Source organism: Eschrichtius robustus, chromosome 2 (assembly GCF_028021215.1).
Source record: "Eschrichtius robustus isolate mEscRob2 chromosome 2, mEscRob2.pri, whole genome shotgun sequence".
In the NCBI taxonomy this organism is placed as follows: domain Eukaryota; kingdom Metazoa; phylum Chordata; class Mammalia; order Artiodactyla; family Eschrichtiidae; genus Eschrichtius; species Eschrichtius robustus.
The window spans coordinates 453,935-469,220 of NC_090825.1; the positions used below are offsets into that span (position 1 = coordinate 453,935).

At 46.9% G+C, this 15,286-nt stretch overlaps 1 protein-coding gene across 3 annotated transcripts in view; it reads left to right on the forward strand.

Moving 5' to 3' along the window:
- The first annotated feature begins 564 nt into the window (after positions 1-564).
- The window catches only part of CEP72 (centrosomal protein 72), a 32,948-nt gene continuing 18,226 nt past the window's right edge, over positions 565-15,286 (forward strand). The window contains exons 1-4 of one of the 3 annotated variants that reach the window (XM_068531736.1): positions 583-680; positions 5,301-5,347; positions 6,256-6,448; positions 9,111-9,219. In XM_068531736.1, coding sequence (XP_068387837.1) covers positions 602-680; positions 5,301-5,347; positions 6,256-6,448; positions 9,111-9,219 — 428 coding nt within the window. In that variant the 5' untranslated portion in view covers positions 583-601. Of the gene's footprint in view, positions 681-5,300; positions 5,348-6,255; positions 6,449-9,110; positions 9,220-15,286 lie in introns of all 3 variants that reach the window. The other 2 variants (XM_068531747.1, XM_068531741.1) reach the window with 2 other exon arrangements.

Below are 15,286 nucleotides of genomic sequence, written 5' to 3' on the forward strand. Positions count from 1 at the left end.
CACAAAGGGCCCAGTAAGCCGGACACGCCGTGAACCCCTCGGTCAGCTGATGAGTCTCAAGGCCAGACCCCAAACTCCATCACCTAGAAATTGAGGATGGGGGCAGAGCAGGACCCGCTGCCGCTGAGTCACCTGACCGTGGCGGGAGAGCACTACGACCCCACGTGAGGAGCCCTCGCGCAGAACCTGGGGCGCCCGCAGCCCAGGACGCAGGCGAATCTGGGGGTGGGGAGGGTCCCCAGGTGGGGCAGGTGCCCAGGTGAGGCGAGGTCTCCAAGTGGGGCGAGTCGCCAGGTAAGCCCTGGGGCGGGCACCGACTTCCCCTAACGCTTCCTCCCGGCAGCTTGGCAGCTTCGTTCACGTCCTCACACCCCACACCCCGCACCCCGCAGAGGTCCTTGGCCCCGCCCCGCCCCGCCCCGCCCCGCCCCTCGGCCTCGTCCCGCCCCGCCCCTCGGCCTCGTCCCGCCCCGCCCCGCCCCTCGGCCTCGTCCCGCCCCCTGACCCCCGCCCCCCCGTCCCACCCTGGATCCTGGCCCCGCGCCTCGGCCGTCGGCAGCCACAGCGCGCAGGCGCGGACAGGTGTGCGCCGTTTGAAAGAATGGCGCCGGCGGGGCGGCTGGTTCTGTGTGAAGAGAAGATCAGGGGGAAGACCGGGCTGGCGCCTCACCGCGGCCTGGGTGCGCGGCGGGCGGCGGGCGGCGGGCGGCGGGCGGCGGGCGGCGGGCGGCGGACGGGCGGGCGGCGCTGGCCGGGGGCGCGAGCTTCACGCCGAGGTGTCGGCGGACCGGTCGGGCCAGAGGTGCCGAAGCGCGACCGCGGTTCCCGAACGGTCGCAGGCCTGGGGGGCCGAGGGTGAGGGGTGGGCTGCGAGGCAGGCCGGGAGCGGGTGGGGAGCCCGGAGCAGCGGTGGGGTGTGAGGGGGCAGGCCTGGGGGGGCCCGAAGTGGGGGAGGCTGGGGTTCCGAGCTGAGTCCCCGGCGAGGTGGGGGCCAAGCTCGCCCTCGCAGACTGCCCGCGGGGAGCTCTTCCGGGCCGGGTTTGCTGAGCCCTTGCGGCAGTGCTTTCCGCCTTGACTGATAAGGTCACTTGGGCTTTCTTTCCCCGATAAAAAGGTGCGTTAGGCTGATTTCCTGAAAGAGCTTGGAGCGCCTTCGTGTCTGGAGCAGGAGCGCGCCCTCCTTTTGTAGGACTCCAGGGTGTCCCGGGCCCTGCTCCTCCTGTGCTGAGCAGCTGTGGGCCCATGTCCTGAGCGATACGGGTCGCTAGTTTTCTGTTTTCCTGTTTTTGTCTAGTTTTGTCATCCACGTAATGCCCAGCTCATGAAATAGTTGGTAAATTGCCCCTTCTGTTTTCCAGAAGAGCTTGTGTGGAACTGGTGCCGATTCTTCTTTGTTTGATGGAGTTTTCCAGTGAAACCTTATGGGCCTGGAAATTTCTGTATTTGAAGCTTTTAAATTACAAATTCAGTTTCTCTAGTCGTTATAGAACTGTTTGTATCATCACCTTCATCTTAGGTGAGTTATAGTTGTCTGGGGTTTTGCGAAACTGGTTCATTTCATCTAAGTTGTTAGATTTATGTGTGTAGAGTCTGTGGTATTTCCTTATTAGCCTATTAATGTCTCTGGGGTCTGTAGTGATACCCTTCTTCCGGTCCATGTTATTGGTCATCGCTGTCTTTCTTGGTCTTTCTCGAGGTTTGTGAATTTCATTAATCTTTTCAATGAGCCAACATTTTTGTTTTTTCTCCATTGGTTTTCTGGTTTCAAATTTCATTGATTCTGTATTCTGTATAATTTTCTTCTTTCTGCTGCTTTGCATTTATTTTGCTCTTCTTTTTCTTGATTCTTGAGATGCAAGTTTAGATTTCTGATTTGAGACCTTTTTTAATATAATATAAACATTTTAGTGCTATAAGTTTCCCTCTAAGCACAACTTTAGCTGAATCCACAAGTTTTGTTATGTTGTATTTTCATTTTCATTTAGTTCACTGTGTTTGTTTATTTCCCTTGACTTCCTCTTTGACCTATGGATTGTTCAGAAGTGTGTTCTTTTCATTTCTGTGTGATTGGAGGTTTTCCTAGTTTGTTTGGTATTTTTTTTCTTTTTGTTATTGATTCTGGTGTGATTCCATTATGGTCAGAAAACATACTCTGTATGATCTTAATTGTTTTAAATTTGAAGTTTGTTTTATGGCCCAAGATCTGGTCTATAATGTTCCAAGTGCACTTGGAAAGAATGTGTACTCTGTCATTGACTGGAGTGTTACTCAAATGTCAGTTTGATCTTGTTGACTTGTGACGTTGTTCAATTCTTTTGTATCCTTGCTGATTTTCTGTCTAGTGATTCTCTTAATTATCAGAAGAGGGGTATTGAGACCCCTGACTCTAATTGTGGATGTGTCTATTTCTCTTTTCACTTAAAGATCCTAAATATGTATGCACCAAAGCTGTGCTATTTGGTGCATACATATTTAGAATTTTTATGTCTTCTTGTTGGGGGTGACCCTTGTAACATATGTAGTATTATTCCTCCTTATCCCTGATAATTTTCTACAGTGAGATATCCACTTTATCTGATATTAGTGTAGCCACTCCAGCTTTCTTTGGTTTGGTGTTTGCAGGGTATGTCTTTACCCATATATGTGCTATTTCACCTTGAAACCTACCTATATCATAATATTTGAAATGAGTTTCTTGTAGACAGTGTATACTGTATATCATTTTTAATCTACAGTGCCAATCTCTATCTTTTATAGTGTATTTAGACAATTTACATTTAATGTGTTAATACAGCAGAGCTTAAGTGAGCCATTTATTTTTTTTTCTGTTTGTTCCCTTTGTTTTTTCTTCTTTTGTTTCCGATTTCCTGCCTTCCTGTGGTTTACTTGAGTATTTTTTGTATTCAATTTTGATTTATCTATTATATTTCTGAACATATCTCTTTGTATAGCTTTTTTAGTGGTTGCTCTACAAATTACAGTATATAGTATGTGATTTAACACAGTCTACTTGTGTGAACGGTTTACCACGTCAGGTGAATATAGAAATTTTACCACCATTTAGGTTTCATTATCTTCCCACTTTATAATTTAGTTGTCTAGACATTTCCCCTGCATACCTGAGAGCCACAGTAATGATATGACCTTTTCTTTTTATAGTCATCCAACAGTTTAAATAGCTTAGGAGGAAACATTGACCCACATGTTTACCTGTTTCATTATTCTTTCTTCATTCCTGATGTCCCAGGTTTCCTTCTTTTATCTTTCCTTAATGTTTGAAGATCTTTCTTTAGCATTTATCTTAGGGAGGTGTGCTGGTGACAGATTCTCTTAGTGTTTCTTCATTTGAGAATATCTGTATTTCACCTTTAGTCCTGAAGGCTGTTTTTGGTGGATATAGATTTCTGAGTTTAAAGTTCTTTTCTTTCAGCCATGGAAAAATGTGAGAGCACTTCTTTTGTTTCAGCACCATGGTTTCTGAGGAGTAACTCCCTGCCATGGGAGTTGTTTCTCCTTCTGGGTAATGCCTCTCTCTCTGGTTGCTCTCAAGATTCTTTCATTGTCTTTAGTGTTCAGAAGTTTGATTGTGATGTGTCAGTTTTTGCCTTTATTCTGTTTGGGGTTTTCTCAACTTCTTGAACGTGCAGGTTTATGTGTTTTGCCAAATTTGGGAAGTTTTCAGCCATTATTTCTTTAACTTAAAATTTTTAATTTTTAGCCATACTGTTTTTCTCTTCTTCTTGAAACTCTGATTGGATCTCCACTGGGACCCCAATGACATGAACGTTAGATTGCTTTTTCTTCTTCCACAGGCCCCTGAGGCTCTGTTCATTCTTTTAAAGTCTGTTTTCTCTCTGGTGGTCAGATAGGACAATTTTGTTCAGTTTATCTTTGCATTTTCTCTCTTTGAATTTTTTCCTCTGTCATCTCCATTCTGTTACTGAGCTGCTCCCATGGTTTTTTGTTTGTTTCTTTCAGTTATTGTATTTTTCATTTCTGAAATTTCTATTTGTTTCTTCTTTACATCGTCTGTTTCTTTGTCAAGAATCCCTATTTTCTTATTTGTTTCGATCATGTTCATAATTGCTCATTGAAGTATTTGTATATCAGTTGCTTTAAAATCCTTGTTAGATAATTCTAATTTCTGTCATCTCATTATTGGTATCTATTGATTGTTTTCTCTCATTCCGATTGAGATTTTCCTAGTTCTTGATCATTTTTGATTGGCCATTTTGATTGGGACTCTGCTTCCTATTTAAATCTTGATACTCAGTACGGGCACTGCCTGGGTGCTGCCTTGTTGCTGAGGTGGTGGCCAGGCCCCTGTCACACACATAGCATCTGCAGATGCCTCGTTACAGCCAGTCCAGGGCAGTAGTCATGTCCGCTCACACTGTCCTGGTGCTGGCCACTGTGCGAGGCCAGGTGTATGAGGTACGTTTTTTTTTTTTTTTTCCTTGGCGTTGGGCTGGAGTGGGGCTGAGGTTGTCAGGAGTCTGTCCTGCAAGGCCATCCCTCCTGGTACTTTGACCACGGACAGCAGGCTTACCCGTATCTTTTGGTAGGTGTCCATGGGTGTTTCTGGGTGGCCAGCTTCTCTTGCACTCAGATTGGGATGTATAGGAGACAGAACAAAACCAACCCTCAGTGCTTGACCATTTTCTTCAGGTCCCTAGACAGTCCCCATGCTTCAGAGTCGCCACGCTTCAGAGTTGCTTCCCGTGTTCTTGTCCAGGGTTTTTAGGTCTAATAAATGGGGAGGAATAGGGTGAAATGTGTCTCCTCTGTCTTGTCTGGAACTAGAAGCCCAAAAACCAGTTTCATATGTAATCAAGATGTGTTTTAAAACAAAAGTTCCTGGGAAGATACTGGTGTATCCAGACACAGTGTCTTTTTCATTACAGAAGCTTACTTTTGTAGTGATGTTTGTCTAACGGCTGCTTACTGGGTGTGCCACGTAGAGGTGTTCAGTGCACCTCGTGTGCAGCTGGCCCTCAGCTGTAACAGCACGGGTGGTCAGGTCAGCTACCGAATGGGTTTCAGATTGCGATCCCTGCACAGAGGCCCACAGGTAATGGGGCTGAGCAGTCAGGTGTGGAAGTGGGAACCCCCTTAGGAGGGTTTCCTGGTGAGAGGGTTTTGGAGGGAGAATAAATTATTGCAATAATTTATTTTCAATAAAATAATAAAGCTAAAATCTCTTAATTTTCTATTCTTAGCTGAACTTTGGTCATTATCTATTCCTGGAACTTACCAAGAAAAGATTACTCACCTAGGAAATTCTTTGATGAATTTAACAGGTCTAAAATCTCTAGATCTCTCACGAAACTCCTTGGTTAGTCTAGAGGTAAGTTTTAGGTTTGTTTCTTGAAAGAAAATTTATTGCTTTCAATAGCAGTGGGTAGTACATTTATGGTAAAAAAGGCAGTCTGTTTTATGACTATGCTTATAATACTTGTAAGCCATACGCTTAACAGTGATTGTAAGTTTTGTGCTGATTTTCTTGTGTTTGCTGTGAGCTGGATTTCTTACGCATCACATTATGTCTTCGAACTACTTTAACAAGAAGTCACAGCTCTCTGATGAAGACGGTTGTATCTGTAAAGGAAATAAGATAAGGCCCGAAAGACGAATGTGTGCGTGCCAGTCACCCTTCATCCTGTATCGGCTGTCGTTTTCTTCATCCACACTGAGCTTCACATCTGTTTACATCTGACTCTTGGCGGCCTCGGGCCCTCGAATGGCTTGCGTGCCTGACGCGGCAGGCGCTGGTCCCCGTGAGGGAGTAGGAAGTCACCCAGGCGATGGCGAGTGGGACCGCCCTGCGACACTGCCAGGGCTTCGGGTGGGGAGAAGGAAGGCGGGCCGTCACTGCCCTGGAGCAGGACCTCTCAGTGCCCCCGACCCGGGGCTTGGGAGCCCGCTCAGAGCCCGTGCGAGTTCCGGCCGGTCCAGGCTGCCCGGGTGCTGGCTCATGGCTCAGCCCCGTCCTCTCATCTGTGAGACGGGCGCAGCGGCACTTGCGCTGCCAGGGCTGCGTGCGGAGGGGGCGAGGTTAGTGCGGGTCGCTCAGCTCGGCGCGGGCTGCGGCCTCGCAGGCCTCGGCCGTCCTCTCCCCGCGGTCGGCGCGCGGCCGTCGCCCCGTGGCTGAGCGGACCTTTCCCCCTCGCTCTCCTGGGGACGGCGCGTGTGCGCGCTTGTTAGGTTGGGGGCTGGTTCCTGTTAATGGCTGTCTTGGCGCGTTTGTCCTGGCAGGGCATCGAGTACCTGGCGGCGCTGGAGCGCCTCAACGTCTACCGCAACCGCATCTCCTCGCTGGCGGAAGTCTTCCGGCTCCGCTCCTTAACGGAGCTCGCGGAGGTGGACTTCCGGCTGAACCCTGTGGTGGAGAGCAAGCCCGACTACCGCCTCTCCGTGGTGCACACGCTCCCGCGCCTCCGGCAGCTGGGTAGGCCAGCCGCGCCCCTGGCCTCGCTTGGTGCTGCCCGATGGGTGTCTCGTGTTCTTGGGGTGATGGCGCTGTTGACCCTTCTGGAAAGGGAGGCTCATTGCCTCCTCTCACAGGAGAGCTGCCTGGAAGGTGGCAGGGAGCCCCTTCCTTGCGGCCACAGATGGCTGCTGGGCCAGGGGCGCAGGCATGGGCCGGCTCTGCTTTCCAGCTGGTGCCCTGTTTCCTGGCATGGGCTGCTGGGCGTCGTCTCAGGCTCAGCTGGACAGCTGGGTTCAGCCTGGTCTTACGTCCACCTGGGAGGACACGGGCGAGAAGTTCGCTGTGCCACGCCCTCCCCAGGTGACAGGCACGAGGGTGCGAGGTCCTGTCGGCAGGCGCAGCCACCACCTTGGCTCAGTGGCCCGTAGCCGTAAAAGAAGCGGATCGGTCAGGCTCGCAGGCCGAGCGGCCAGGGTGCCCACCAGCCGTGCCCAGTCAGGAGGGTTGTGCTGGGGAAACCACAGTGTCTTCCCACCCACTGTCCCGGCTCTCAGGAGGCACATTGCTGTGAGCAGTGTGGCCAGGGCACTGCTAATGCCCCCCCCCGCCCCGCCCCCATGTTGCACTTCCCGGGGAGAGAGCTGGAGCGTGAGCCCGAGGGCATGCTGGCCTTGGAAACCCTGGGGAAGGAGGGGCTCAGAGTCTCGGAGTGTGAAGTGCTGATTAGTGGTGCAGCGGTGTCTGATTGGAGGAGGGTGGTCCTTCTGTGCCCCCAGTGATCATGGCGCGTTCTCCATCCTGAGGGCCCTTGACTGCCTGGGGAGGCTGGGGGGCTTTCGGGGCGTCTCCACCTCTCAGGCACTGAGCTACCAAACCAAAATGAGACCCACATCATGGCAGCACCTGTCAGGTAAATGCTGGGCTCCGTGGTGGGCAGACCATGGCTCTTGTCCTTTCAGGGTCTACCAGGGCCTGTAGACACCCCACTGGCGGCACCTCTCAGCCGCACACAGCTTCTCTCATGAACACCCCAGCTGCGCGTGTGCGTTGGCTTATCTCCTGGACCCCGGTCCTGGCGGGCCGTGAGCTCTGGGGAGCCTGGCCGCACCGTTCGGCTGTGCCTGCCTGGGCCTAGGGGCACCGACCCCCAGGGGCACGCTGTTTCGTTTCAAACCTACTTAGAATTTCAACATTTAATGTTGATTTTTAGATATTTGGGAGGATTAAGTGCTTGTGTTCTAACTTTTATTTGACTGTTAAGTATCCTATAAACAATTGAATTTGACTCTTTTTCAGAAGCATGACAATCCTTATGGAAAGTTTTGCAGTCTTCAGCCCTAAATCATTTGTTTCCGTTTGTGATGAAAGTTTTCAATTCAGCCTTAGACTGCTCGTGTAGAGAAGGGGTTGTGAGAGCCTTCCCACACGTGAAAGGTGCTTTCAGACGTGAGGAAGGAGCAGAATTGGAGTCAGTCAGTGCGGGAGTGCGGAGCTCTCGGAAGGCCCTCCCTCCCAGCAGGGTGCCGCGAGAGCAATCTGGGTGCGCCCTGGGCCGGGGGTCTGGGAGAGTGCCGCAGCAAGGAGAGCATGTGGTCTGGCGGAGAAGGTGGGCTTGCATCTGATTTTAGTCATACTGAGTTTGAATTTAGAGTGGAACCGTCCAGAGAAGGATGCTCAGAGTAAGGGACGTGGAACTGCAGAAGCAAAGTTCAGGCTGGGCAAGTAGAGTCACGTGTTGTCGGCACGAAGGCAGCGTCCAGGCCATGAGACGGGAGGCCCCAGGCTGGTGTGTGGTGGATGGCGTCCCTGAGAGGACAGAGGGGCTGCTGGGGGTGTCCCACGTGCGGGGCGGGGCTGCTGTGTGCTGGCCACACCTGTGGAAGTGGGTACTGGGCACCTCCTCGTTCCCTCGTTTCTCACTGAGCTGGTGCATCTCCCGGGGTGCCGTGGGCTAAGTGCTTCCTAGGAGCTCTGTGGCAGCCATGGCAAGTTCCCGAGGGCCGAGCTCCGGCGTTTGGGAGGGGAGCCCCCCTCAGGTGCTTCTGAGGAGGTGCAGTTGTGGATGAGTGGGGTCTTCTTGGGCCCAGGGCACACATGGGGACAGTTTAAACTTGGCTCTGTCTCCTGTTCTGGTCCTGAGGATCTGAGGATGTAAACCCTGGGCGCCAACACACGGCCGGGGCGTCTTCTCTCCAGTGTGTTCAGGCTCCTCACCCACAGACACTTGCTAGGGGTGCTCAGTGTGGTTTGGGAACCTCGCCCAGCACCCAGGATGTGCGTTAAGAGGAGATGAGAAGGACGTGCCCGCGTGAGAACTTGCGTGTGTGTTTCCTTTCCTGCCTCCGGGGCGTCTGAGGTGCAAGCCTGGTGCGAGCTGCCGGCCCTCTGGGAATCAGTGCTCAGCATTTCTGGGAAGCCAGATGTAGCCCCCAGAGCCCAGCCTTGCTTTACTGGGTCTGCCCAGTGATCTGGGGGATGCTGTGGCGGGGTCAGCCCTGAGGGGAGGGAAGGTCCCCAGAGCAAGGTGTGGCAGTCCTGGTCACACGCCATGTGTGGCTGGCTGGGCGAGGGGGCACCTTTAGTCCTGAGGGGAGGCCGGCGGGCACACCGCGGGGTTTGGTTTGGGGCCCTGCCACCTGCCTCGTGCTCTGCTAGATACTCTGCGGCATCTTCTCCCTAGATGACCGCCCTGTGAGGGAGAGTGAGCGGAAAGCATCCCGGCTGCATTTTGCTTCGGAGGAATTGCTGGACTCAACGCAGAGCTTCGCAGCTGTTTTCAGAGTCGAAAGGTATGAACAGGAGTGGTATTAACTAAAGTGCTGATTGCCACTTAGAGGACAGACATCCAGGGGAGCGTGGGGAGAAGCGCTGGATACCAGCTGGCGATCAAGGAGACTGTGGGACAGCCTCTCTTCCTGTCGTCCACATTTTCTATATGGTATTTTTAAAAATATTTAAAATGTTTATTAAAGTAATGGATGTAAAATATGTGGCACGAAAGGCCTGTGGTGAGAAGCAACAGTCCTTTCTCTCTACTCCTGGTCCACTCCCAGAGGCAGCCTCTTTCCCTTCTGTAATTGTTTCTGCTTCCAGGTTCTGTTTCAGTTACTTTCTGATCTCTAAACAGTGCAGACCCTTTGCTGTTTCTGGATGTGAGCACTTCGAGCAGATCTGACAGCTGCCGGAGCCGCCTCTTCCCCACCCTGGTGGTGTTAGTGCTTGGGCTCTGCTCCTTCCCCTCTTCTCTTTCAGTGCTCTGTGACCAGGGCTCCCGCTCTGCTTTGGCTGGGCTGTGGGAGCCAGTGCCCGGCTTCTCACCACCTCCCAGCTCCTGCCGTCTGCATCTTTATGTCTAACTTTAGATTGTCGGGGTGGGTAGTGTTTAAATGTGTTCTGAAAGCATATAGTCTTCATGTGTGTGGTTGATTCTAAACGGTAGAAGTCAGTCAATGGTGTTTACCTTGCTTGTGATGTACGAGGAGTATATACTCCTTCTTGTACACCATTTTGATTTGTTTGAGGCTTTTAATAGTTTTCTTTCTCTTGCATTGTATACCTTAGCTCATCTGTAAATTTCTCTAATGTAGACGTCGACCGACTTTTTTTTGTAAAGGGCTGGAGAGAATATTTTCAGCTCTGTGGACCATATGATCTGTGCTTCAATTTCTAAACCCTGCCTTTGTAGTATGAAAGCAGCTATAGGCGATACATAAACTAATGATTGTGTTCCAATAAAACTTTACTTACAAACACAGGCAGTGGCTCAGATTTGACCTGTGGGCCATACTTTGCCAACTTCTGTTCTAAGATCAGTTTCAAATCTCTAGAATCTCCTCTTCCCTCAGATGCCTCCCTTGGAGCTCCCCTCCCCTCACTTCCCTATTTCAAACCAGACTAATTTCTGGGTAGACAGCTGCACGTGGTACCCTGCGGAATGGTCTGTGTATTGTGTACCCCAGATTCATATGCTGAAATCCTAACCCCCGGCATGATGGGTTTAGGAGATAGGGCCCATGAGAGGTGATTAGGTCCTGAAGGTGGAGTTCTCATGAATGGAATTGGTGTTCTCTTATGAAAGAGACCCCACAGAGCTTTCTAGCCCCTTCCGCATTTGCGTGAGTTTTGTGAGTCACGTGGTGTCAGTCTTCTGACTTTGTCCTCCTTTAATACTGAGTTGCCAATTCTGGGTCTTTTTCCTTTCCGTATAAATTTTAGAATTAGTTTGTCAATATCCACAAACTACCTTGCTGGGATTTTGATTGGGATTGCATTGAATTACAGATTGAGTTGGGAAGAAACTGACATCTTGACACTATTGAGTCTTCATATCCACGAACATGGAATATCTCTCCATTTATTCAGTTCTTCTTTGATTTCACTTATCAGAGGTTGGTGATTTTCCTGATATAGATGTTGTACATATTTTGTTAGATTTATACCTTAGTATGTTCTTTTGAGGCTAATTTAGGTTTTTTAATTTCAAATTCCAGTTGTTCATTGCTGGTATTTGACTTGTGTACAGCTGATGGTGACAAAGTACCACAAACAGGGTGGCTTAAAATAACAGAAACTTACTGTCTTACAGTTCTTAGGCTACAAGTCTGAAAGCAAGGTGTTGGCAGGGTTGCTTCCTTCTGGAGGCTCTGGGAGAGAATCCATTCTATGACTCCAGCTCCTGGTACTTTGCTGGCAATCTTCGGTGTTCCTTGGCTTGTAGATGCCTCCCTCCAATCCTTTTCTTCATATGGCTGTCTTCTCTCTGTGTCTTTTCACAGAACTCCGCATTGTGCGTGCCTGTCCGGTGTCCACATTTCCCCTTTTTATAAGGACACCAGTCGTATTGGTTAGGGCTCCCCATAATTTCCTCCTTTTAACTCGATTACCTCTGTGAAGACCCTATATCCAAATAAGGTCTTGTTCTTAAGTATGGGGTGTTGGGACTTTGGCATCTCTTTTTTAGGGGACACAATGTGACCCATACATCTTGAATTTTACAATCTTGCTATAGTCACTTATTAGTTCCTGGAGTTTTTGTTTGTTTTTTGGTCGATTCTTTGAGATTTTCTACATAGATGGTTGGTATGTCATCTGTGAACAAAGATAGTTTTATATCTTCCTTCCCAATCTGTATACCTTTTATTTCCTTTTCTTGTCTTATTGTGTAAGCTTGGACTTCCGGTACAATGTTAAAAAGCAGTGGGTAGAGGGGACATCCTTGCCTTGTTCCTGATCTCAGCAGGATAGCAGCTGGTTTCTCACCACCAGGTGTGATGTTAGCTGTGGGCTTTCATAGGTGTTCTTTATCAAGTCGAGGAGGTTCCCTTTGATTCCTAGTTTACTGACCACTTTTATCATGAATGGGTATTGGATTTTGTCAAATGCTTTTTCTGCGTCTATTGATATGGTCATATGACTTTTCTTCTTGAGCCTGTTGATGTGATGGATTACATTGATTTTTTTTCAAATATTGAGCCAGCTATGCAAACCTGGAATAAATCCCACTTGGCTGTGGTGTAGACTTCTTTTTATACATTGTTGGACTCAATTTGCTGATACTTTGTTGGGGATTTTTGCATCCGTGTTCATGGGAGATAACTGGTCTATAGTTTCCTTGTATTGTCTTTGCTGGTTCTGGTATTAAGATAATGCTGCCCTCATAGAATGAGTTAGGGTGTATCCCCTCTGTTTCTGCTTCTGTCTTATGGAAAAGATTGTAGAGAATTGGTATAATTTCTTCCTTAAATGTTCAGTAGAATTCACCAATGAATCCATCTGGACCTGGTGTTTTAGGAGGCTATCAACTATTGATTCAAGGTCTGTAATAAATACCCGTCTGTTCAGATTATCCATTTTTCCTGGTGTCGGTTTTGGTAGATTGTGTCTTTCCAGGAACCATTCCATTTCATCTAGGTTATCACATTTGTGGGCATAGAGTGTCATAGTGTTCCTCTGTTATCTTCTTGATGTCCACGGAACAGTTCCTGCTGTGTTCCTTCTTTTAATTCTGATATTAGTAATTTGTGGCTTTTTTTTCTTAGGTAACCTGGTGGCATAGAGGTTTTTCCATTTTGTTGATCTTTTTAAAGAACTAGCTTTTGGATTTGTTGATTTTTTTTTTTTTTCCCCGTTTTCAGTTTCATTGATTTTTGCTCTAATTTTTATTATTTCTTTTCTTCCTCCTGCTTTGGATTTAATTTGTTATTTTCTTAGTGTCCTAAGCTAGAAGCTTAGATTATTGATTTCGGAGCTTACTGCGTTCTAATATATACATTCAGTGTTACAAATTTCCTTCTACGCATTGCTTTCACTGCATCCCACAAATTTTGATAAGATGTATTTTCTTTTTAATTTAGTTCAAAATATTTTTATTTTGAAATATTTTAGTTCAAAACACTTCTTCTGAGATTTCTTTGACTCGTGTTATTTGGAAATACGTTGTTTAATCGCCAAGTTTTTTGAGATTTCCCAGTTATCTTTCTGTTATTTATTTTATTACTAGTTTAATTCCACTGTGTCCTGAGAACAAATATCACATGATTTGTTTTCTTTTAAATGTGTAAAAGTGTGTTTTATGGCCCAGAATGACTCTATCTTGGTGAATGTTCCATGTGAGCTTGGGAGGAATGTGTATCCTGTTGTTTGGATGAGGTAGATGTCACTACATCCAGATGATGGGTGGTGCTGAGTTCAGCTATGTCCTTAGTGACTTTCTGACTGCTGGATCTACCCCTTTCTGAAGGAGAGGTGTTGAAGTGGATCCATCCACTTCTCCTTGAGTTCTATCAGTTTTTGCACCATGTAGTCTGATGCTGTCTTATTAGGCGCAGACACGTCAGGGGGTGTTATGTCTTCTTGGAGAACTGGCCACTTGTCCTCACGTCATGGCCCTCTTTATCCCAGATCACTCTCCCTGCTCTGAAGTCAGCTCTGTCTGAAAGTAATGTAGCTACTTCTGCTTTCTTTTGATTGGTGTCAGCATGGTCTGTTTTTCTCTATCCATTTACTTTTAATCTATGTGTCTTTATATTTAAAGTGGGTTTCTTTAGGTAACGTGTAGTTGGGCCTTTTATTTTGATCCACGCTGACAATCTCTGCCTTTCACTTGGTACATTTAGACCATTGATGTTTAAAGTGGTTATTGATACAGTTGGATTAATAGCTGCCATGTTCGCTGTTTCTACTTGTTGCCCTTGTTCTTTGTTCCTATTTTTGTCTTCTGATCTTTTCCTTCCTTTTGTGATTTTAAATGATCATTTTATGATTCCATTTTCTTTCCTTAGCATATCAGTTATACTTATATTTTCACTTTTAGTGGTTGCTCTGGAGTACACAGGACAGGCAGACCTCGTTTTTTGTGCTTTGCTTTATTGTGATTTGCGGATATTGTGTTTTTACAGGTTGCAGGTTTGTGGCAACCCTACGTCAAGCAAATCTGTTGGTGCTGTTCTTCCAATGGTATTTGCTCACTTCATGTCTCTGTGTCACATGGTAATTCTTGCACTATTTCGCACTTTTTTATCTTTTTATATTGTGGTGATCTGTGATCAGTGATCTCTGATGTTGCTCGTATGACTTGCTGAAGGCTCAGATGATGGTTAGCATTTTTTAGCAATAAAGCATTTTTAAATTGAGGTAAGTACATTGTTTTTAACATAATGCTATTGCTCGCTTAATAGACTACAGTACAGTGTAAACATAACTTTTAGATACACTGGGAAACCAAGAAAATGGTGTGACTTGCTGTATTGCAATATTTGCTTTATTGTGGTGGTCTAGAGCTGAACCCTCAGTATCTTCAAGGTCTGCCTATATACATTTACAAGTAATCCAAGACCACTTTCAGACACTATACCACTTCACAGATCGTGCAAGTACCTTATAATAACAAAATATTCCTAATTCCTCCCTCCTGTCCCTTGTATCATTGCTGTCATTCATTTCATTTATACCCAAACTATAGCCCTGCATGTAATACATGAACATAATGTATTGAGTACATTGTTGCTATTATTTCAAACAAACTGTTGCCTGTTAGATTGTAAGAAAAATAGAAGTTTTTATTCTGCCTTCACTTATTCCATCTCTGATTTGAGTTTCTGACCTGTGTCATTCTCTTTCTCTCTAAAGAACTTCTTTTAATGTTTCTTACCAGGCAGGTCTACTGGCAACAAATTCCCTCAGTTTTTGTTTATCTGAGAAAGTCTTTATTTCTCCTTCACTTTTGAAGGATAATTTTGCAGGGTACAGAATTCTAGGTTGGTAGTTTTTTTGTCTCCATACTGAGTATTTCACTCTACTCTTATTTTTGCTTGCATGGTTTTCCCCTCTGGCCTATTTCAAGATGTTTTTCTTTGTCTTAGGTTTTCTCCAGTAGAATATATTCCTTGCTGTAATTTTTTGGGCATTTACTCTGCCACTGTTTTCTGAGCTTCCTGGTTCTGTGATTTGGTGTCTGACATTAATTTAAGGAAATTTTAAGTCGTCTTCAAATATTTTTTTGGTTCCCCTCTCTCTTCTCCTTCTGGTATTCTCAAATGTGTATGTTACACCTTTTGTAGTTGTCCCACGATTCTTGGGTATTCTATTCTGGTTTTTTTCAGTCTTCTTTAATCTTCGCTTTTCAGTTCTGGAGGTTTCTGTTGATATATTCTCGAGTTCCGAGATCCCTTCCTCAGCCATGCCCAGTCTAGAGCTCATCAGAGGTGTTCTTTTCTGTTACAGTGTTTTTGACTCTTAACGCGTCTGTTTGCTTCTTTCTTAGAATTTCCATCTCTCTGTTTACATTCCCATCCGTTCTTTCATGTTGTCTCTTTTTTCCATTAGATCTTTTAGCATTATTACTCATAGTTGTTTTAA